The sequence below is a fragment of the Podarcis gaigeae genome (genome assembly GCF_964106915.1).
Source record: "Podarcis gaigeae genome assembly, chromosome: 18".
Lineage (NCBI taxonomy): Eukaryota > Metazoa > Chordata > Lepidosauria > Squamata > Lacertidae > Podarcis > Podarcis gaigeae.
This window is the reverse complement of record NC_139696.1, coordinates 855,161-878,360: the sequence shown is the minus strand read 5'-3', so window position 1 is coordinate 878,360 and position 23,200 is coordinate 855,161. Positions and strand designations below refer to the sequence as shown.

The 23,200-nt window shown below is 46.3% G+C and overlaps 1 protein-coding gene across 2 annotated transcripts in view; it reads right to left on the bottom strand.

Moving 5' to 3' along the window:
* Positions 1 to 23,200, bottom strand: part of IL12RB1 (interleukin 12 receptor subunit beta 1) — a 34,841-nt gene that overhangs the window by 7,837 nt on the left and 3,804 nt on the right. Inside the window, exons 1-10 of one of the 2 annotated variants that reach the window (XM_083720396.1) lie at positions 22,889 to 23,146; positions 18,002 to 18,150; positions 12,941 to 13,067; positions 12,225 to 12,409; positions 11,232 to 11,377; positions 7,845 to 7,893; positions 6,673 to 6,783; positions 5,605 to 5,687; positions 3,371 to 3,590; positions 1,208 to 1,357 (exon numbers count right to left, since the gene is read on the bottom strand). In XM_083720396.1, the coding sequence (XP_083576522.1) occupies positions 1,208 to 1,357; positions 3,371 to 3,590; positions 5,605 to 5,687; positions 6,673 to 6,783; positions 7,845 to 7,893; positions 11,232 to 11,377; positions 12,225 to 12,409; positions 12,941 to 13,067; positions 18,002 to 18,101 (1,171 nt within the window). In that variant the 5' untranslated portion in view covers positions 18,102 to 18,150; positions 22,889 to 23,146. Of the gene's footprint in view, positions 1 to 1,207; positions 1,358 to 3,370; positions 3,591 to 5,604; positions 5,688 to 6,672; positions 6,784 to 7,844; positions 7,894 to 11,231; positions 11,378 to 12,224; positions 12,410 to 12,940; positions 13,068 to 18,001; positions 18,151 to 22,888; positions 23,147 to 23,200 lie in introns of those variants that run through there. The other variant, XM_083720395.1, reaches the window with a different exon arrangement.

The following is a 23,200-nucleotide window of genomic DNA, read 5'->3' as shown; positions in this document are numbered from 1 at the left end:
TCCCATAATACTCCATTTAGCAGACTCAGCAGGGTCGCTGCACTCCCTTTGCAGAGTTTCCCGGGAATCAGTTCCCCTCAATTTCTCCGTGACGCTGACATCTTCTGACGGAGTCGGGCTCATCTTATGAAACACATTTACTCCGGCTCTTTGCAAAACAGCCTTGCAAAAGAAAAACCGGGGCTGGCTGGACTTTTATACTGTCCTATTTTAGGCTTGAACCCCTTTTTTAAAATTTTCATTTAGACACACCTGTCCAGACATGTAAAAACGGACATGCGTTTTAATCTGAGCATGGCTATGAATGGCTGCTCTTTGCTCAGAAGTTCAGCTTTCCGTTTCAAAATTAACTGGGAAGCTCAGAAATCAAGAAGACAAGAACTTTAAGAGGGAACAGGAAAAGTTTATTAATTTAACAGGTTGAAATGTTAGAAGGATTTTAACCACGCTTGTAAAGTAACGGATAATTTAGAAGGGTAAAAATTTGGATAAAGTATTGATATGCAGTTGTAAATTATCATTTAGGACCCTTGGAAATAATGGGATGAAGTTCAGAGTAATCTCGATATTTGCATTTTGAATTGTTTTTTGTTGCATGTATATATTCTTTAAAAAAATAAGAAGAAGAAGTAGTTCCGATTTCTGCTTGTTCTGAACTCCTTTTCAGCGATCATTTTAACATTTGCTTTTATATTTTATATAAACAGCTGAGAGGGTTTTGAAAAAGGATGTTGATTCTGCTAAACAGCCAACCTGCTAAGCATGGAGCAGGAACTCCATTAAAGAAAAAGGAAGGCGTACCTAGCCTCTCTTCCCTTAAACATTAGCAAGAACTTCCTGACAGTGAGAGCTGTTTGACAGTGGAATTTGCTGCCCAGGAGTGTGGTGGAGTCTCCTTCTTTGGAGGTCTTTAAGCAGAGGCTTGACAACCATCTGTCAGGAGTGCTCTGATGGGGTTTCCTGCTTGGCAGGGGGTTGGACTCGGTGGCCCTTGGGGTCTCTTCCAACTCTAGGATTCTGTGATTCTAGGATTCCCTTCTTTTCTCACCCATCCAACTCCCCCTGAAACGTCATTCAGATCAATTTTTACATCGGATGAAACCCATTTGTGGTTTTGAGAGTTTTGATCTGTTCTTATTTTTCTTATTTGATCTGTTCTTATTTTTCAAAAGAAACACAAATAAGAGGCCAGTGGAAGAGAACCTGCCTGACCAGCTGGTCTCGTTGACCTCTTGGGTGTCGTCGTCCTCGCAGGACTTTCCCGGGTCCTTTTCGAAGCAGATGACCTCATGGTTCGTACCCCAAGTCACTGAGAAGTTCCTGCCAGACTGGATGACCTCCTGGAAGGTGGGACCTACTGGGGTCATAATAATAATAATATTAATAATAAAAATTATACCCCACCCATCTGGCTGGGTTTCCCCAGCCACTCTGGGCGGCTCCTAACAGAACCTTAAAAACACGATAAAACATCAAACATTAAAAGCTTCTCTAAACAGGGCTGCCTTCAGATGTCTTCTAAAAGTCAGGTGTTTATTTCCTTGGCATCTGATGGGAGCGCATTCCACAGGGCGGGCGCCACCACCAAGAAGGCCCTCTGCCTGGTTCCCTGTAACTTTGCTTCTCACAGGGAGGGGACCGCCAGAAGGCCCTCGGGAGAGGGACCCCGGTGTCCGGGGTGGAGACGCTCCTTCAGGTCTACTGGACTGAGGCCAGAGCATGCACCACTCTGGCCAGACAGTCTGCGGGCAGCGAGGGTCTCGTCCTGTGCACCAGATGGAGCTGCCCTGGACACAGAACTGACCTGCGCCTCCATGGACAGTGGTGAGTCCAAAATGACTCCCAGGCTGCGCACCTGGTCCTTCGGGGGCACACTTGCCCCATTCAGGACCAGGGAGTCCCCCACACCAAACTGCCCCCTGTTCCCCATAAGCGGTCCTTCTGTCTTGTCAGGATTCAATCTCAATCCATTAAATTGCCATCCATCCTTCAATCGCCTCCAGACATTCACACTGGACCTTCACTGGTTCTGATTTAAAAGAGATGGGGGAGAGGATGGAGCCTTGAGACGGGGTCAGAAACGGGCAGAGGAACCAGACGATGGGAGGCGATTCTCCCTTCTGGGTCTGGTTCCCAGAATAGCAAAGCAAAACAGTAAAGATGTAAGAAATTAAGAAGAGGCTGGCAGGCAGCTGGGTCAGACCAGCAACCTGCTCTCTCACAGGGGCCAAATAACCATACAAACCTAGGAATCGCAGTAGACTGCTCCTGCAGCTGGAGGCTCTGTAAGAACCTGCTCTCGCTGCGGCTGCCCAATGGTCAGGGATGACGGCGGTGGGTGGCCATGGGTCAGATCCTGACCTCCCGCAACCCTGGCATTTGGGACGTTTGGGAACATGGGCGGAGTCGGCTGCCAATCACCCGCAATCTCCGTTTTGCCGAGCGAAGCCTTTGCCCCTGCGATTCCGTCCGCTGTGAAGCGAAGAGTGACAGCTGTCTGATTCAATCGCTGCGCAAGTTCTAGCAGCGATCCCTTAATTTTAGCAGGCGTTGCCTTAAGGGGGGAACGCAAAGGTTCCCTGGGGGAAATGGTTTTATTCCGGATAAGAATTATATTACGAATCGTTAAGCGACAACAACAACCCGCACAAAACAGGAGACTGAATCAAAAGTTCCTAATTTTTCTGGGGTCACTGCCCGCTCAGTAAACCCACCTCCAGCCCCCCTACCCTATTAAAATAAAAAAAATTCAGAATTGTTGTTTGCAATGAAGATAATGACGAGCTGAGATACGAGCAGTGGAGGAAAAACGGAAATGATGTTAAGATGGAACATACAAAGGAAAAGGACAAAAAAAATCAACGTGAGAGAGGTGGGAAATCCAAAAACATGTAAGTGAATGATATATTGCATGTAAAGTAAACTTGTTAAAAACCTACTAGAAACTTTTAGAAGACACCTGAAGGCAGCCCTGTTTAGGGAAGCTTTTAATGTTTGATGTATTATTGTATTTTAATATTTGGTTGGAAGCTGCCCAGAGTGGCTGGGGAAGCCCAGCCAGATGGGCGGGGTATAAATAATAAACTATTATTATTCTTATTAATAAAAATCGATAATAATAAAAGCAAGACAATGGTGTCGATAAGGGGCGATTAATTAATTGCACATTTTTTCAAAACTGATGGACTTGAACTGGTGGCACCAGCTTTCCAAAGAGTGATTGGCACCTCAATTTCCCCTCTAGGGATACCCCATGCCCTGCCTTGGGGTTTAAGAACGGGCAGCTGGGTTTGCTTTCTTCCTCATCCCTCCCTGTTCCTTTCTCCTCGCGTGCTGCAGACAGTAGCCCTCTGGTTTTCAAGGGACCAACCTGCGGCTTGCTCCGCAGGGAGCCTGCAAAAGGAGACCGGGGACTGGCTGGCCGTGTTGGCGGCTTGCAGGGAGATGTTGTACTCAGCCCCCGACAGAAAGGTTTGGAAGGAAGTCCCGTTTATCTTCTCAGATACGTTCACCGATTCGTACAGGCAGAGGCAGGGAAGCAGGGCAAACATCAAGTTGTAGCTCACCTCCCCTTGTTCCCGGCTGGGCTTCTGCAACAGAGGAAAGTCAGGGTTATGGGCAAGATATTTTTGCAGCTCACGGCATTCCCTTTGCCACAACGTCCCTGCGGGGTGGGCCAGAAACGCAGGATGAAAAACAGGCAGGTTTCCATCCTTGCTGAGGCTGTTTATGTTGTTGTTGTTTAGTCATTTAGTGGTGTCCGCCTCTTTGTGACCCCCTGGACCAGAGGACGCCAGGCACGCCTGTCTTCCACTGCCTCCCTCATGAGAACACTGTCCCACCATCTCGTCCTCCGTCGTCCCCTTCTCTTTGTGCCCTCCATCTTTCCCAACATCAGGGTCTTTTCCAGGGAGTCTTCTCTTCTCCAAAGTCTTGGAGCCTCAGCTTCAGGATCTGTCCTTCCAGTGAGCACTCAGGGCTGATTTCCTTCCGAATGGAGAGGTTGGATCTTCTTGCAGTCCATGGGACTCTCAAGAGTCTCCTCCAGCACCAGAATTCAAAAGCATCCATTCTTCGGCGATCGGCCTTCTTGATGGTCCAGCTCTCACTTCCCTACATCACTACTGGGAAAACCAGAGCTTGAACTATAACGGACCTGTTTATGTTAGCCGGATTTAATATGTTTCCCTCGCTGATACTGAGAGGAAGATATTTCGCTCTCCCAGAACCAGAGCGTCTCTGCAAATGTAGTAAACAGGATCCTGATACTTTGGAGCGTATTTTCTTTTCCTGTGATTTTGGCATTTATGCCAGAAGACAATTATGAGAGGCTTTACCACTCAGTAGGCTGAAATCTACGCTACCAACGGTTCAGGACCGGCTTTCGGACAGGAACGATCAAATGAATTTAACAGTGGCTGGATTTCTGAGTGCTGTCCATGTAGAATGACTGGGCCATTATAAAGAGATTGAGTGGTTCTTAATTGATTGGTGATGCGGTAGTGTTGTGTTGTATTATTTATGCAAATTGATTTCCTCTGGAGTTAAGGATCTGATTGGGACAAACCTTGTTAGGCTGAGCTCGTATTTTGCACCACTTGTATACGGTGTCTGTCTGATCATGTGTGGTTTGCTATGCCTAATAAAGGATATTTGATGTTTTTCATCCTGCTGTCATGAGATTGAGGAACGGCTAAGGGAGCTGGGCATGTTTAGCCTGGAGAAGAAGGAGGTTAAGGGGTGATATGATAGCCATGTTCAAATATATAAAAGGATGTCACATAGAGGAGGGAGAAAGGTTGTTTTCTGCTGCTCCAGAGAAGCGGACACGGAGCAATGGATCCAAACTCCAAGAAAGAAGATTCCACCTAAACATTAGGAAGAACTTCCTGACAGTAAGAGCTGTTCGACAGTGGAATTTGCTGCCAAGGAGTGTGGTGGAGTCTCCTTCTTTGGAGGTCTTTAAGCAGAGGCTTGACAACCATATGTCAGGAGTGCTCTGATGGTGTTTCCTGCTTGGCAGGGGGTTGGACTCGGTGGCCCTTGTGGTCTCTTCCAACTCTATGATTCTAGGATTGGCTCTTGCTCCTAGTCCATATAGACAATGTGCCATTTCTCTCTTTTTTGATGGAGTTACAAGCTTGGCAGATCAGGGGAACGCCATGGGTGTAGATTATCTTGAAATCCCCCCATTAAATTCTTGCAGAGAAGCTGGCAAAATGTGCGTCGAACGGCAGATTTGTAGCCAGTTGACTGACTGAACCCAAAGAGTACAGTTGCCCCCATTTAGGACCAGGGAGTCCCCCCCTGTCCCCCCAAAAAACAGGACTTCTGTCTTGTCAGGATTCAACCTCCATCTGTTAGCCGCCATCCATCCTCTGACCTCCAGACCCCACCTGGAATCCTGTGTCCATTTCTGGGTACCACAATTTAAGAAGGATGCTGAGAAGCTGGAAGGTGGGCAGAGGAGGGAGACTGAGATGGTCAAGGGTCTGGAAACCAAGCCAGATGAGGAACGGTCGAGGGACCTGGGGATGTTTAGCCCAGAAAATAAGAAGAGGTCAGGGAACCAGGGGTCAGAAGTGGCCAGCCCCCTCTACCTACCTCCCATTCCAGGGTCACCCTCCTTTGGCCATTTTCCCCAAGAGGCTCTGCACGGCAACTGAGTTCTGGGCTCTTGAGGAGTTCTGGAAGGGGCAAAACACATTTCATTGCATCGCCACGTGCTTCTGGGCTCCCTGCTACCCAGGGCTGGATTTTGGTTTGATGTGGCCCTCAGCTCCTGAAGCTAATGGGGCCCTTTCTATGTCCAGCTGTCCTTTGTCTGCAACAAATGGCCACTGTTTTTTGGGGTTGAATAGATGCTAGATGGTCATTGATGGACCTAACAGATATCTTGAGCCATTTGCACATCACGAAATATGTATTTATCAAAGTCATTGTTGAAGAGAAGTCTCTTAACAGTGAAATATAATTAAGAAATATATTAACAGCGAAATAATTACGAAGCTGTAACTTAAAATGGTTTTTGATTCAAGGACTCTATAGGGCATGGGTAGGCAAACTAAGGTCCGGGGGCCGGATCCGGCCCAATCGCCTTCTCAATCCAGCTTGCAGATGGTCCGGGAATCAGCATGCTTTTACATGAGTAGAATGTGTCCTTTTATTGAAAATGCATCTCTGGGTTATTTGTGGGGCATAGGAATTCGTTCATTATTATTATTTTTTCAAAATATAGTCTGCCCCCCCAACAAGGTCTCAGGGACAGTGGATCGGTACCCTGCTCAAAACGTTTGCTGACCCTGCTTATAGGGGCTCTTGGATACCCTATAAGGGAAAAGGAGCAGTTTTTTTCCTTATAACAAGAACATGCAAATATGTCCTCTATTTCCTAAATAGCTCATCGCAAAGATCTGCCTAGTCCAGCCTCACGTTTCTCACATTGCATATTACATCTGGAGATTGCAGAAACTACAAGTTGAAAAGTTTTGGAGCCTGAGCTCGCTTTGTTTCCTCTTCCCTCCTCATCCCTCTTTCCTTTTGTGTTGTCTTTGGTTTCCTCCTACCGATAGGGAACCCACTTAAGGACTCTATAGGGGCTCTGGGATACCCCATAAGGGAAAAGGAGCAGTTTTTTTTCCTTATAACAGCTGGGTGAAACAGCAAACTCACCGGCCGGAACGAAGACAGACCGGCTCCAGTCGCTCCAGTCGCTGTAGGGACCAGAGGTCCGATATCGGACTTGGACTTCGTACGGAGCGTTCCCTTCCACGGGGCACCTGACTGGGGAAAGCAGCGGAGATAGGAGTCAAACCGCAAACGGAAACCACCTTGCTGTTTATTCGATCCCAGAGATCGAATGCCGAAATGGCAAAACTGACCAGAAAAATCAGAAACCGAGAGGATAAAAACTTTACAAAAGAAGGGGGGGGGGAATTATAAGTTATCTAGGAGACCAATGTAAGCAGATGGAAACATTGGCAGGATTTTGACTCACTTGTAGTGTAAAAATTGTTCAGTTTCTGTTAATTGATTCTCATGAAAACTTACAGATTCTGGCTTCACACAATTAACTCAAGGCAGTGTCAATTTACTCTTGGAAGAAAGCCAAGGTCTGCTTGACCTAGAAGCTACTTACTCTGATTGGTTAACGACCAACACTCAACTCTGTTATCTAGGAATGCTAGCACAGTTTGTGTTAGGTGGGTGTGTTAGGAGAAGAAGTGCTGTGTATGGTTAAGAGAGAGAGAGAAAGAAAGGATTTATTTTGCTTTGTTTTGTATGCAGAAACTCTGCTGGTTTTATTTTTCCTTTTAATAAATCCTGTAAATAGTTATTCTGAGTCTAGCTGACAAGTCATTTCCACCTCAACTAGCTTCTTCGCTGTGCAGGAAAACTCTGCTACGTTTGGGCTAAAGCCATTAGAGCTATGCCTGACACTTCAAAGTTCCAAGAAAAATTATTATGGACAATATGGTTTGATACAGATGAAGATGCTATTGTAGATATTTAAAATGGGACCACACAGAGGGGAAGGGGGGAAATCTCAAGATTCACAGTATCTCTTTAGACAGATATGTTTTTACTAGTTTGTGTTTAATTGTAAAACCAATTAAAAAAAACCCTTAGACGCCTTGAGAGCAGAGTGTGGCGAACCAGTTTTGGTAAAAATTACGTTAAATCTGAGTGAATCTGCGGCTGATTTGGTAAAATTTGTTTGTGTTGGTGTTTATTCGTAGCTTTGCATTTGCAAAACCAATGAAAATGATTTCGTAGAAAAACAAAGAAACATAAAACGAAGAAACATAAAATCGAGTCCAAATTGTCCGCCAGCGACATCTTACCTGCGATGGTTTCCCTGTTTTTGTGCTCCTCCTGAGTTTTGCAGTTCCCCTAAAATCGAGACAAGACGAGGCTCAGGAAAAGTGGGGTCTCTGCTGCCCCCCCAGTCCACCCCCTCCAATATTTCTCCAAAGAAAATACGGACATCCTATTCTCCCCGTCCGTAAGTTTCTCCTGAATTTCAAGTTGACGCATTTTCCACCGAAACCAGAATTCCTTTTCTGCTTTGGGACTTACGGACAGTTAGAAAAGGACGGTGGAAGTTTGCTTCGATATACGATCATGGCTGCAAATTAAAACATTTGCAGGAGTAGAATAAATTGAGTACAGTTTGGATCCCAAATGCCCCAAACCCGGAAGTGAGTGTTCCGGTTTTCGAACGTTTTTTAGAAGCCAAACGTCCGCTGCGGCTGTCAGCTATTATTTCTGGGGCGCTTGCACCAATCAGAAGCCGTGCTTCGGTTTCCGAACATTTCAGAAGTCAAACGGACTTCCAGATCGGATAAATTTGGTGCTTTTGTTATTGCTGTTTATTTTGCGTTTTGGAGGCTTTTTCGGTTAACTTGTTTTGGGGACTGTGCGGAACCCAGTTCAGCTACTGATGGACTGATTGTGCGACTGCGGAAACAGATAAAAGCCCCCCATCTAAACGCTGACTTCTGAGTAGACAGTGCCAGGCTCCTTTCACAACCAAGGAATGGACATTCCTTGCTGTTTCCTAAGAAATGGCTGGCAAGGAAAGAATTTAAACCGGATTGGTGACCTTTTCCTTCGAAATTATAGGAAGGGCTAAGGCCCATGAATAATAATAATAGTTTAAAGGTCCCAGGTCCTAAAGAAGCCAGATTATCCTCCGCCAGGGCTTTTTCAGTGGTGGCTCCGACCTGGTGGGCCTGTAAGACAGAGCTATTCCGCCTGGCCTCCAGTTTGACTTAGCCTAATCCTCTATTCCTTTTTCCCTTTCCTTTTCTATGAAGAAACCCTTCTGGGACCCCACATTTAACTCTTCCCTGGTCTCCTTGCTGGCCCTAGCAGGACCAACTGGGCCAGTGATTATTTGATGTCTACTGACTGGGATCCCTCCCCCAAATGACCCCTGAATTTTAGAATTTTATTGACATTGGTGCTGCATTGATGCTGTATTATATGCTGTTTTATGCCGCATTTTAATCAATGTTGTATATTTGCTGTTAGTTTTTAAACTGGGAAGGGTGGGGTATAAATAAAATATTATTATTATTATTATTATTATTATTATTATTATTATTATTATGCCAGCATCACCAATTCCTTATTTTTCAGGGCTCTGCAGGTTCTACCCCTGAGCTGTGGCCCCCGAGTCGCAGGACAGGATGAGCGCCACCCTAAATACGCACCAAGACTGGGGCAGCCCCACATCTGAATTTCCTGCATGGCAGCGGGTTGGGCTGGATGACCCCCCGGTGTTCCCGACTCTACGATTCTATTATCCGCATCATATGCAGGAAGCTTACGTAAGACTTATGTGGGCGTCTGCGTTTAAATTCCCGCTAGGAACCCCCTGATCCCGTTAGGTTTGACGCCGTAATCCTGGCTCTGCAGAAGCCCCGGCTGCCATCGGACGCTTGCAAGTCCGGGTTATTTATTTCTCTCTCACACACACACTCCCTGTTTATTTTGCAACAGCTGCAGAACAGCTGGCCGGGGGGGTTGCGTCACCCTTTGTGCCCTGTGCCCTTTACATAACAGGGAGATTTCAAGCAGCTGTTTGGGGGCGGCATAAGCGAGGCTGCCAATTCTGGATTCCTCAGAGTTCCGCCGTGGAATTGCAGAATTGTTGGGCGAGGAGGGGCAACCCTAGGTCATCCATCCCAACCCGCTGCAGGGCAGGAATCTTTCACCCAACAAGGGGCACAAACCCACGACCAGAGAGCAGGGCCAGATTTAAGTTTGATGCAGCCCTCGACTCCTGAAGGTAACGGGGCCCTTTCTATGTCCAGCTGTCCTTTGTCCACAACAAATTTTCGCTGTTTTTCATGTTGAATATATGCTATATCAGGCCTACACAAACTCAGCCCTCCAGATGTTTTGGGACTACAGTTCCCATCATCCCTGACCACTAGCTAGGGATGATGGGAGTTGTAGTCCCAAAACATCTGGAGGGACGAATTTGGGGATGCCTGTACTAGATGGTCATTGATGGACCGAATAGGTATCTCAAGCCATTTGCACATGTTGCCCTGCAACCAGTCCATCCAGAATGTTGGCACCCTCTATATAGAAAGGAGCAAAGCAGGGATATTTTAGGGAGCAGGCGGGGCCCATGACTTACACCAGAGGAGCCTCCACAACACAAAACACTGTTGCTGCATGTAGGTTTTATTTTATTTGCTTTTTATCTTATATTTTATATGTACATCCAGGTTTTTTTCCATTTAATTTTTGGGGGCCCCCAAGAGAGTGGGGCCCTAAACTAGAGCTTGTTTAGCTTATACGTAAATCTGGCACTGGATCTGAGAGCCTCCTGCTCTGCTGACTGAGAGAGGCGCTTCCATCCTTACTTTGGGCAATATTGTTTTGGGGGACAGGAGGTGGGCAGATGTGGGGGACTCCCTGGTCCTGAATGGGGTAACTGTGCCCCTGAAGGACCAGGTGCGCAGCCTGGGAGTCATTTTGGACTCACCGCTGTCCATGGAGGCGCAGGTCAGTTCTGTGTCCAGGGCGGCTCCATCTGGGACGCAGGATGAGACCCTCCCTGCGCTCAGACTGTCTGGCCAGAGTGGTGCATGCTCTGGTTATCTCCCGCTTGGACTACTGCCATGCGCTCTCCATGGGGCTGCCTTGGAAGGTGACCCGGAAACTGCAACTAATCCAGAATGCGGCAGCTAGACTGGTGACTGGAGGCGGCCGCCGAGACCATATAACACTGGTCTTGAAAGACCTCCATTGGCTCCCAGGACGTTTCCAGGCACAATTCAAAGTGTTGGTGCTGACCTTGAAAGCCCTAAACGGCCCAGTATCCCTTAAGGAGTGTCTCCACCCCGGACACCGGGGTCCCTCTCCCGAGGGCCTTCTGGCAGTTCCCTCCCTGAGAGAAGTGAAGTTACAGGGAACCAGGCAGAGGGCCTTCTCGGTGGTGGCGCCCGCCCTGTGGAACGCCCTCCCACCAGATGAAATAAACAAGTACCTGACTTTTAGGAGACATCTGAAGGCAGCCCTGTTTAGGGAGGTTTTTAATTTTTGATGTTTTATTGTGTTTTTAAGGTTCTGTTGGGAGCCACCCAGAGTGGCTGGGGAAACCCAGCCAGATGGGCGGGGTATAAATAATTATCATATTATTATTCTTCTATCCCGGAACCCAAATTTAAAGACACCCTCTCCTTGGCTTCTGGTCTCGATGGCCAACTTACCGCGGTCCAGTTGGCGTGCGCTGCTGTCCGCATCCTGACCTGCTTCTCCCGGGAGGAAGGGCAGCAATTGTGGGGTTCGTGCCACGTTAGGGTCATGTGGCCTCTTGACCTTGAAAAGTTGATTTCTGTGGGTGCTTCGAGCCTGACTGCAATGAGAGGGTGGAGGCTGGGAGGAAAAGCTCCTAGAATCACAGAATTGCTGGAAGGGACCCTTAAAGTCATCTAGCCCAACCCTTTGCCATGCCAAAATGGTCAACCCGTGGTCGCCCATCCAAATTCCAGCGGTCGAAGTCGCGGGTTCGAGTCCTGCAGAAAACAAGCTCGCTCCCTTTCCTGTGAGATATTTGGCTCTCATATCCCTAGCTGTCAAGTTACAGATTTGAAAATAAGGGACCAGCAGCCTCGGAAATAAGGGACCAGCAGCCAAAATAAGGGATTTTCCGAGCACAGGTATGTTCAACTTCTGAGCCCCTCCGAGGCAAAGGCAGAAAGCCCAGCCAGCAGCCAAACGAAGCCTCAAGCGGTGGTTCCCACAGCGCAGCAACCCGGCAAAGGGGATGCAGCAAGGAAAACCACCGTCCCCTCTCCGCTGGGAAGCGCTGAGCAAAGGTGAGTCCCCAGGCAACGCTGCCAATTGGATCGGCACAAGGCATGCAAGCTCCACCCCCCAGTCGTTCCTAGACTCCTTATTGGGTGAGCAACGCAGCCAAGCAACACAGTTGGAGCCTCCCTGGCCAGCAGGGAGGGAGGGAGGGAGAGGAGCTGCTTCCTTTGAAACCCAGGAAATTGAAGGGACATCATCAATAAGGGACAGCAGCGGGACACGGTGCTGGGATAAGGGACTTTCTCGCCAAATAAGGGACGGTTGACAGCTATGCTCATATCTCCTCTTTTGCATGCTGTATATCCCCAGCTCATAGAAACATAGGGATGTCGATTGGGAAGGGACCCCCAAAGTCATCTATCCCACCCCGCTTGCTGTTGCCAGCCTACCGGCTTGGTTGATGACCAAGGTGAGGTTGTTCGACCGCAGAGGAGGAAGGACTTCACCAACCCGGCTCTCCACCCAGACGGTGACCTTCACCCGCATGTAGACGTGGTCCCAATCCAAAAGCAGGGACGTGGCGTTCCCAGTCTCGAAAGTGGTGTGCCTTTCGCCAGGCGGGTGGTCAGGGTACCTGCGGGGAAAGAGGGCGGATCTTTGACCAGCCAGAAAACAAGAAAGGGAAAAGAGTGCGTGGCGGCAGCCTGAGAAAGGCAGAAATCCAACCGGTGAAGCTATAATTCCTAATCAGGGTGGATAAAAATTATTTTTTAAAAATATTTTTTGTTAAATTTAAATTGGATTTTTAAAATTTAAATTGGATTTTTTAAAATTTAAATCGGATTTTTTAAAATTTAAATCGGATTTTTAAAATAAAATGCTTTCGGAGGGAAAATCTTCCTGTTTAAGTTACATTATAGTCCAAAGGCTATTCATCAGAAAATAAGGATGTGTTTTAAGTTTTTCATGTGTGCTAAAAAAATTGTTTAACCACATCAGTCAACAAACATGGATACATATGTTATAACCTTGTTGTTTTAGTTAAATAAATTGTTGCAATTGTTATTAAGGAAATAATGATTTCCCCCCTTCCAATCAAGTGCTCCGATGCTCCGCTCTCCAAATTCCCCCTAGATTACTTTCCCTTTGAGCCCCCTTTGCTCACCAAAGATGGAGGGTGTAGCTGGCCCCCATCCGGTCCTCGGCCTCCCAGCTGCACTTGGGGCGACACTCTTCTTTCCTGCAGCAGCAGGCCTTGAAGCAGTTCAGATTTCGGGGGGCTCCCTCGTCACCTGGGCAGCGCAAAAGAGATCCACGTTTCTCCCCTGAAAATAGGGCCGTCCTATTCCATCCCCTCCAACGTTTCTCCCCTGAAAATAGGGACGTCCTATTCCATCCCCTCCAACGTTTCTCCCCTGAAAATAGGGGCGTCCTATTCCATCCCCTCCAACGTTTCTCCCCTGAAAATAGGGCCGTCCTATTCCATCCCCTCCAACGTTTCTCCCCTGAAAATAGGGACGTCCTATTCCATCCCCTCCAACGTTTCTCCCCTGAAAATAGGGACGTCATATTCCATCCCCTCCAACGTTTCTCCCCTGAAAAGAGGGACGTCCTATTCCATCCCCTCCAACGTTTCTCCCCTGAAAATAGGGACGTCCTATTCCATCCCCTCCAACGTTTCTCCCCTGAAAAGAGGGACGTCCTATTCCATCCCCTCCAACGTTTCTCCCCTGAAAATAGGGCTGTCCTATTCCATCCCCTCCAACGTTTCTCCCCTGAAAATAGGGACGTCCTATTCCATCCCCTCCAACGTTTCTCCCCTGAAAATAGGGGCGTCCTATTCCATCCCCTCCAACATTTCTCCCCTGAAAATAGGGACGTCCTATTCCATCCCCTCCAATGTTTCTCCCCTGAAAAGAGGGCCGTCCTATTCCATCCCCTCCAACGTTTCTCCCCTGAAAAGAGGGACGTCCTATTCCATTCCCTCCAACGTTTCTCCCCTGAAAATAGGGCCATCCTATTCCATCCCCTCCAACGTTTCTCCCCTGAAAATAGGGACGTCCTATTCCATCCCCTCCAACGTTTCTCCCCTGAAAATAGGGACGTCCTATTCCATCCCCCCCAACGTTTCTCCCCTGAAAATAGGGCCGTCCTATTCCATCCCCTCCAACGTTTCTCCCCTGAAAATAGGGACGTCCTAAGGAAAAGTGGGAAATTGCAGGATCACATCAGAAACTGGGACGGCTTCTGTAAATCCAGAACTGGGAAATTGGGATATTGGGAGGGTTTGCGATTCAGCAAGTCGAATATTCTTCCTCTTCTTCCTCGAATTTATATACCGCCCCCTATACCTGGGGGGTCTCAGGGCGGTTCACAGAATAAAATCAAGATATAGAAACGACAAAATACCTAATGAAAATAAAGACAACAGCCCAATAGGCCCTGCCGCACAAAAACCACTTTTTAAAAAGGCAGGGGATATAAACCTTGCCCCCTTCTGAGATAATCCTGCGTGGTTCACGAGAGAGTTTGTGCGGCGCAGAACCTGCTGCCTCCCTGTTTCTGTGTGCAATTTCCTTTGCGCTGACTTCAGGGGGGAAAGCACCACTTCCTCGACTCTCTGTTGTTCTCCTGACCTATTTACTTGCAAAAATGCGCGCAGCCAAGGTGCAAAATGGAATTTATTGCGTAGGAATTTTTTTCTTTTTGTGACATGCATTATTGTTTTGTTATACTGTTATAAGTTTCCGAGCACAATTCAAAGTGTTGGTGCTGACCTTTAAAGCCCTAAACGGCCTCGGCCCAGTAGACCTGAAGGAGCGTCTCCACCCCCATCGTTCTGCCCGGACACTGAGGTCCAGCGCCGAGGGCCTTCTGGCGGTTCCCTCCCTGCGAGAAGTGAGGCTACAGGGAAGCAGGCAGAGGGCCTTCTCGGTGGTGGCGCCCGCCCTGTGAAATGCCCTCCCATCAGATGTCAAGGCAATAAACAACTATCTGACATTCAGAAGACATCTTAAGGCAGCCCTGTTCAGGGAAGTTTTTAATGTGTGATATTTTACTGTATTTTTGGTTTCTATGGAAGCCGCCCAGAGTGGCTGGGGAAACCCAGCCAGATGGGTGGGGTAAAAATAATAAATTATTATTATTATTATTATTATTATTATTATTATTATTATTATTCTGTTGATTGGCCATATTCTAATCAATAAAGCATTAAAAGTGAGGGGGGGGAAGAAAGAATATTTTTCCAAACCGTCTCCCAGGGCAGCCCCACAAATAATGTGTTGCAGTAGTCTAGTAGTCTAGGTTTCCAGAGCATAAATTCCAGAACTTAGGCTCTCCCTGTCCAGATAATGGCCACCGGAAGAAGCAGGTGGAAAGCAATTTATATTTGGGGTTTTTTTATGGTTTATCTGCCCAGTTCAAGATTTTTGCAAACGGCTTGGCGGTTGCATTGCCTTTTCTTAAACAAGCATTTAAATTCTTGCTCGGTAAATAAAAAGCAGAATGGGTTGCAAGAATGGGATTGGTGTTAGCAGTTTTTTACGAGCGGAATCGTGGGCGTGTCTATGGGCAAAATGAGTAATTTGAGATGTTTTTATGGGAAGTGATTCATAAATATAATTATGGTAACGAAATTAATGACTAAGGGTAGCCTTTTCCTTCAAAGGCCATATTTCCCTTCGATTCCCGACCATGCAGCCTGCTTGTAGGTTGTTGAGTTTGCATGACCCCTACACACACACACACACACACACACACACACACACACATTTATCTCAATAATGCCATTTCCCCCAAGTTTCCAGCTTCCTAATGAATAACCAAATTAACCCAAGTTTCAGACACAGGTGTGAGGATTAGGGTTATAACTTCTTGACTCCCCCCCCCCAAAAAAAGAAACACAATTTCCTGTATCCTAACTATTTCTTATCTGCAGCAACAACAACAAAAAGTCACCCCAAAAGGAAAAGTTGGATTCACTTTACTGCTCATAAGTATTCACACTTTTAAAAACTTTATGGAACTTTTCCAGCTGTCCAACGCTTCCTAAAATGGCCGAGAACGTTCTAGATTAGAAGAACCCAAATACAGAGGATGTGGGAACTTTCTGGTGCAAGTCAAACTGCAACTTTGATTTTATTCTAAGCGATAAGAAGTGATGGACAATGTACGAATCGTGGCCCAAGTATTAGAAAATTCGCAAGCGCCGTTTCTCCTGTACATATGACAATAATACATTATACAGTTCCCTAGAGGGAAATCGATTTGTTGATTTCGGGCTGACCTTTTCTCCGAAAACTTGAACGCGACAGATCGTTTGTTTGTTTTTAGGTAAAAGTTCATCTAACTAAGCTCCAGGAACAGAAGTGAAAAAAGTTATAACCCTAGTAAGGAATTCCCCTCTGCCAGAGCAATTGGTAGAGCCTCCATATGCCAGGCAAGCAGACGAGGCGATAACGAGGCTTTCAAGTTTCACCATTGCTTGTGAAATACCAACACGGAGGAAGTCATTTTATTCAGGTTTTTTTTAAAAACACACACACTAAAACCCCACAAATTTCTCAAAAACCGTAGCCGTAAGAACACAGGAAGAGGCCCGTACCTGAATCAGGCCAGCCAGACACCTCAATGGGAAACCGGCAAGAAGGATTCGAACACAGAGCCCTCCTGTGGTTTCCAGCAAGCAGAATTCAGAAGCATCGCTAAGGCAAAGCCAGAGCTGTCCTGGCTAGGAGCGATCAATAGCCCTCGGCAAATTTGCCTAATCTTCTTTTAAGGCCATCCAACCTGGTGGCCATCGCTGCTTACTGTGGCAGGGAGTTCCACAGTTTAACAGTGTGCTGAAACGGACAGAGGGCATTCCCAGGAATTTGCCTTTTGCCCTGGAGCGCACCCGGTCTTCCAACCTGGTCTAGCTTCCCTTATTATCCCCTCCAACGTTTCTCCCCTGAAAAGAGGGACGTCCTATTCCATCCCCTCCAACTTTTTTCCCCCGTGAAAACAGGGACGTCCTATTCCACCCCCTCCAACGTTTCTCCAACGTTCCCTCCAACGTTTAAGCTGTTGGATTATATGGAATTGGACAGACTTACAGGCAAAGTAAGATACATAAGAGACCAAAAGTTCACTGAGGATTGGGGAAAATATGTAGATTACTGGGAACTTATTAGTCAAGGGAAAATAACGCTAAAGGGATTTAGAGACGCACTGTGAAAGATTGTGAGTTATTGTTTAAAGAGAATAGGAGACTAAATAATATGTAAGGTTAATATACACTAAGAAACGTATATAAAAAGGTACAATGACAATATATACTAAGAAATGTGTAATTTAAAGTGTTACTTCGAATGATTTTCGGGAAAGCTAAAGGAAGTTTTGAAAATGAAGATTAAGAAATGTGACCAAAGTGAAAATTAAGTTTTTATATATTTCTCTTACTTTTATCTCTTTCTTTATCTTTATTTGTCTGTGTAATACTTTTACTTTTGTATGTTTATATGTGTGTGTGTGTACATATTCTTTACTTCCATGAAATAAAAATTTAATGAGGAAAGAAAAGAGGGACGTCCTATTCCATCCCCTCCAACGTTTCTCCCCTGAAAATAGGGACGTCCTATTCCGTCCCCTCCAACGTTTCTCCTCTGAAAATAGGGACGTCCTATTCCATCCCCTCCAACGCTTCTCCCCTGAAAATAGGGACGTCCTATTCCATCCCCCCCAACGTTTCTCCCCTGAAAAGAGGGACGTCCTATTCCATCCCCTCCAACATTTCTCCCCTGAAAATAGGGACGTCCTATTCCATCCCCTCCAACGTTTCTCCCCTGAAAATAGGGACGTCCTATTCCATCACCTCCAACGTTTCTCCCCTGAAAATAGGGACGTCCTATTCCATCCCCTCCAATGTTTCTCCCCTGAAAATAGGGACGTCCTATTCCATCCCCTCCAACGTTTCTCCCCTGGAAATAGGCACGCCCTATTCCATCCCCTCTAACGCTTCTCCCCTGAAAATAGGGACATCCTATTCCATCCCCTCCAACTTTTCCAGAGGTCCTGAGAGAAGAAATCTCACAGTCGCCTTCGCTGCAACCCTGATTTCCGTCTCTCCGGCAAATCAGCCACAGATTTACCGGTCGATCCCAATCTCCTCTCTGGCCGTCGCTGATTTAGAAACTGCGGCAGGAAACACCTTATCATTTCTTCCTGGGCAGGGATGATAACTTACCCCCTGACCCCCACGCCAGAGCAAACCACAGGGCCACGGCCACCAGCCACAGGTGTCTGGGGGGGCCCCTTCCTCTCCAAAGGGCCCTTGGGTGTGGCATCTCTCCAGGGGGCCCGACACGGATGCTGGGCTCTGATCGGCAGCCGCTCCTGCAAGAGCAACCCAAAGTCACTTTAGGGATGGAGACGCCTTGCTTTTTTGAGTCCCCCTCTTGTCTTTCGCTTTCCTTTCCAGATCTCACCTCTCTCTCTCCCCCCCCCCCAGCACCCAGATTGCACCGACGCTGCAAAAGTGGCGCCTGAGGCAGCGCAGAAATGAGTTCTTCCCACAAGGGCCGGCCCAGGTGCTTCTGGGAAACCCGCAAGCGGGGCAAGGGAAAAGAAAAGCGAAAAATGAAAGAAAGCTCTGCGGTGTGGTTTTCGTTCAAGGTGGCGGCACAGATAATCTTAGAGCTTGAGGGGAGAGGGGGAACCTGGCTTTAAAAATATATATATACCGACAACAGCAGCAAGAATACTTATTGCAAAGTACTGGAAGACACAAGACCTACCCACCTTGGAAGAATGGCAGATGAATGTGATGGACTACATGGGACTGGCAGAAATGACTGGCAGAATCCGAGACCAGGGAGAAGAGTCGGTGGAAGAAGATTGGAAGAAATGTAAAGCTTATTTACAGAAACATTGTAAAATTAAGGAATGTTAGAAGGAGGCTGGAATGAAGTTATGTGGTTTTAGCAGAAATGTTATAAAGGACTAAGTAAAAATGGACTGTTAATTGGTGAAAGAAGAGAATGTAAAATTACAGTATATTAAGATAAATTATTAGGATAAAAACAAAGATGGAAAGGATTTGCTGAAATATCTAACTGAACTAGAATACGAAAAAGGGAGGTGTGAGGAGGTCAAGGAAACAAGCAAATGAAAGATAAGTTATGGGAAGGTTTGATTTGTTTTTTAATTGTTTGTACTTTTCTGTTTTTTGTTTGTTTGTTTTTACTTATTGTGATGCATTGTCTTGTGTGTTTTTTTGCTTAATTTGGTGTTTTTTCTTTTTTCCTTTTGTAACCTTTAAAACTTGAATAAATATTATATATATATATATATATATATGCAGGTTTTGGTGTCCTCGGGTGTCTTCCCGTGTAAAAGTTGGGGTGTCTAGGCGACGTTTCGACGAGGTCTCACTCGTCATCTTCAGGCTGGTGCTTTCGGCTTCTTGTTACTGGAACAGAGCGGGATCTCAATGTTTGAGTTCCTATAAATACTGTAGAGGGGGTGTGGTGTCTAGCCTCCAATGTTCTGGGCAGAGAGGAAGTTCCCAGGCTAGTGTGCCTTTTCTTCTTTTGTTCCTTAATTACTTGAGAGATACAACTAAGTGCAATACAGCCATCTTCTCAGGAAAACTCTTCACAAAGTTCAAGAGGTCAAGACACAAAGACTTTAGCAACTAATCCACTAATCCACACCTAATGACCCACCTAAGTGGTACTCAGGATATCACTCAAGAAATCACTCAAGGTATCTCTCAAGTAATTAAGGAACAAAAGAAGAAAAGGCACACTAGCCTGGGAACTTCCTCTCTGCCCAGAACATTGGAGGCTAGACACCACACCCCCTCTACAGTATTTATAGGAACTCAAACATTGAGATCCCGCTCTGTTCCAGTAACAAGAAGCCGAAAGCACCAGCCTGAAGATGACGAGTGAGACCTCGTCGAAACGTCGCCTAGACACCCCAACTTTTACACGGGAAGACACCCGAGGACACCAAAACCTGCATTCCTGTACCCGTGAAAATCTACGAAAGCATATATATATGCTTAGTATAGTATATATATATGCTTAGTTGCTAAACTATCAAAGCTACTCCAAGATCCTGCCTACAAACCTATAAAAACAGATCCCACCACCTATCTGGAAAAAACCACCAAATCCAAAATAAAAGCCTCTCCTATCAGTGAAGAAATCCAGCTAAGAATCATCCCCAGAGAAAAATCATCCAGATGCCCCAAACTCTACGGCCTCCCCAAGATACACAAAGAAGGAACACCACTCAGACCAATAGTCAGCTCCATAGGCTCACCTCTACAAAATCTCGCTAAATTTCTCGCCAAGCAACTTCAGCCCTATGCAGAATCCATCTCTTCACACGTACCAAACTCCTTCCAGTTCATAGAAACAATAAAGAAGCAAAACCTACATCCTAATGACCTACTTGTGAGCTTCGATGTTGTATCTCTCTTCACACAAGTGCCCATTAATGAAGCCTTGACAGCTATTCAAAACAAATACAATCCCCCCGAATACATCTTGGACCTGACCAACCACTGCCTAACCAACACGTACTTCATCCACAATGGACAAAGATACAAACAGATAGAAGGAGCACCTATGGGATCACCCCTCTCACCGGTCATCGCAAACCTGTACATGGAACACTTTGAAACCAATGCTTTAGACAAGTCAGAACACAAACCCAAACTTTGGCTCAGATATGTTGACGACACCTTTGTAATTTGGCCACACGGGAAGGAAAAACTAGATAGCTTCCTCACACATCTCAACAACTTACACCCCAAAATACAATTCACTATGGAAATAGAAGCCAACAACCAACTTCCCTTCCTTGACGTCCTAATCTACAAAAAACCTGATGGCTCCTTAGGACACACTATCTACCAGAAAAAAACACACACCAACCGCTACTTACATGCACAATCACACCACCACCCTGCACAAATAAACTCCGTAGCCAAGACTCTCATCTCCAGAACCAAACGCCTGGCTGACAAAGACCACTTGACAACTGAGTTACAGAATCTCTCAAATGTGTTAATTGCCAATGGATACCAGCAAAACAGGATTACGAAGCTAATCCAAAAGGAAACACCCCCCAAAAACCAAGACACAGAAGAAAACAATGGCATGGCCCTCCTTCCTTATATCAAGGGCACTACAGATAAAATTAGCAAAATCCTCCATAAACACAATATCAAAACAGCCTTTTGCACCAACCAAAAAATAGCCAATATCCTCAGAAACCCCAAGGATAAAATCCAGTTGGAAAACCAAGGGATCTATGAAATACCCTGCAAAGTCTGCCCAGCCACGTACATTGGACAAACAAACAGACGAATAAATGCACGTATCGCAGAACACAAGAATGCCGTCAAAAAAGAAGAAAAAACTTCCTCTCTTTTCCAACACATGAAAGAAACAGGACACGAAATTAATTTTGCAGATTCCAAATTGCTCTTTAACACGGAACATCACCACAAGAGAATAATCATGGAAGCCATCGAGATAGAGAAACACCCTCACAACATGAACAAGCGTGACGACACATCCCGCTTGCCAGACATCTGGAAATTAGCCCTCCCCACAAAAACTGACACCAGATCCAGAGGCACACAGAACGCCAACACCAATCAACCACACCAGACCCAAACCCAGACCCTCTCCACAGATGAATTACTGACACCATCCAGTAGCCAATCCATGGTGGCACCTCCGGATGCTGCACCCCCCTGCAATCCCTACACAGATCTGGCTGACACAAGCCACAAAACCACAGCTCGCCCCTATACACGAAGCCAAGCCAAAGCACAACTAAGTGCAATACAGCCATCTTCTCAGGAAAACTCTTCACAAAGTTCAAGAGGTCAAGACACAAAGACTTTAGCAACTAATCCACACCTAATGACCCACCTAAGTGGTACTCAGGATATCACTCAAGAAATCACTCAAGGTATCTCTCAAGTAATTAAGGAACAAAAGAAGAAAAGGCACACTAGCCTGGGAACTTCCTCTCTGCCCAGAACATTGGAGGCTAGACACCACACCCCCTCTACAGTATTTATAGGAACTCAAACATTGAGATCCCGCTCTGTTCCAGTAACAAGAAGCCGAAAGCACCAGCCTGAAGATGACGAGTGAGACCTCGTCGAAACGTCGCCTAGACACCCCAACTTTTACACGGGAAGACACCCGAGGACACCAAAACCTGCATATATATATATATATATATATATACACACACACACACACATATATATACATACCGTACTTTTCTGTGTATAAGACTAGGTGTTTTTATGCAACTACCATGTCAAAAGTTGGGGGTGAGGATAGCAGGCTTTTGCGACACGTGCGAGTGGCGTTGTCGGTGTGGCGGGTGAGCAATTTCAGGGGGCAATCCTGCCCAAGAAAAGCTCAACAACTTTGGGGGATTTCCTCCCCGTTTCCTTAATTTTGAGTCCCCTGGTGGTCTTATACACCAGGTGTGTGTGTGCTATACACGGGAAAATACGGTATATATCAATTTATTCATTTGGTTTTCCAGATTAAAATTTTACAGTATTTAGCACCAGCTAAATTGGTCAAAATTGTACAAGACAAGAAGCAGGGAGTATTGGGATTGTAAAGTAAGGGAAGGCAAAGGCTTTCTGGGAAATGGTATACATAATGAGCTAAAGAAAATGTTTAAAAATACTTTTGTGGAAAAACCAGAAGCCTTTTTATAGTGGGTGGAGAGATACAAGTTTGTGTGTCAGATACCTGGCTGCATTCCCCCTGGTCTTGATTTAAAAAATAAAATTATACTAATAACAGAAGATCGGCTCTGGCTGATTCCTCCAGCCCAGGTGTGGATAGACTGCGCTTGAAGCTTGAGGCTTGAATGAGCCACTAGGGCTTACAGCCACTTATGCCAAGCATTTATTTTTAAAAGGAAAAAAGGCAGCGTATTTCCAAAATAGCAAAGAGATCGTGTTCCTTTTTCGGGGGGGGGGAAGAAGGGTACCTGGGTGGCTGTTCTCCCCCGGCGCTCCTCTCCTCTCGACAAAGTCGAAAACAGAACGCAGGAAAGGAATCGACTCAACTCCTACCTTCTCGTACGAAGCAAGAGAGAGACTTCCTCCGAGCCAGACGCCCCAACTCTCGCCGAGCGAAAACCACATCCCTCTTCGAAATGTTATCTGCGTCGCATCCAGGCCTCAGCTTCTTCTGGGCGGCTCCTCCTGCCTCCCTGAGACAGTGCCGTGCAATGGTTAGAGCACCGGATGAGGATGTGGGAGAGCAGGGTTCGAATCGCCCACCACCACCATCATCATTATTTATTGAATTTATTCTTCTCTGGCAATCCTTCGTAGCCGAGTAAGATTGTCTTCCATAAACACTGTTTTAACAATGAGTCCATA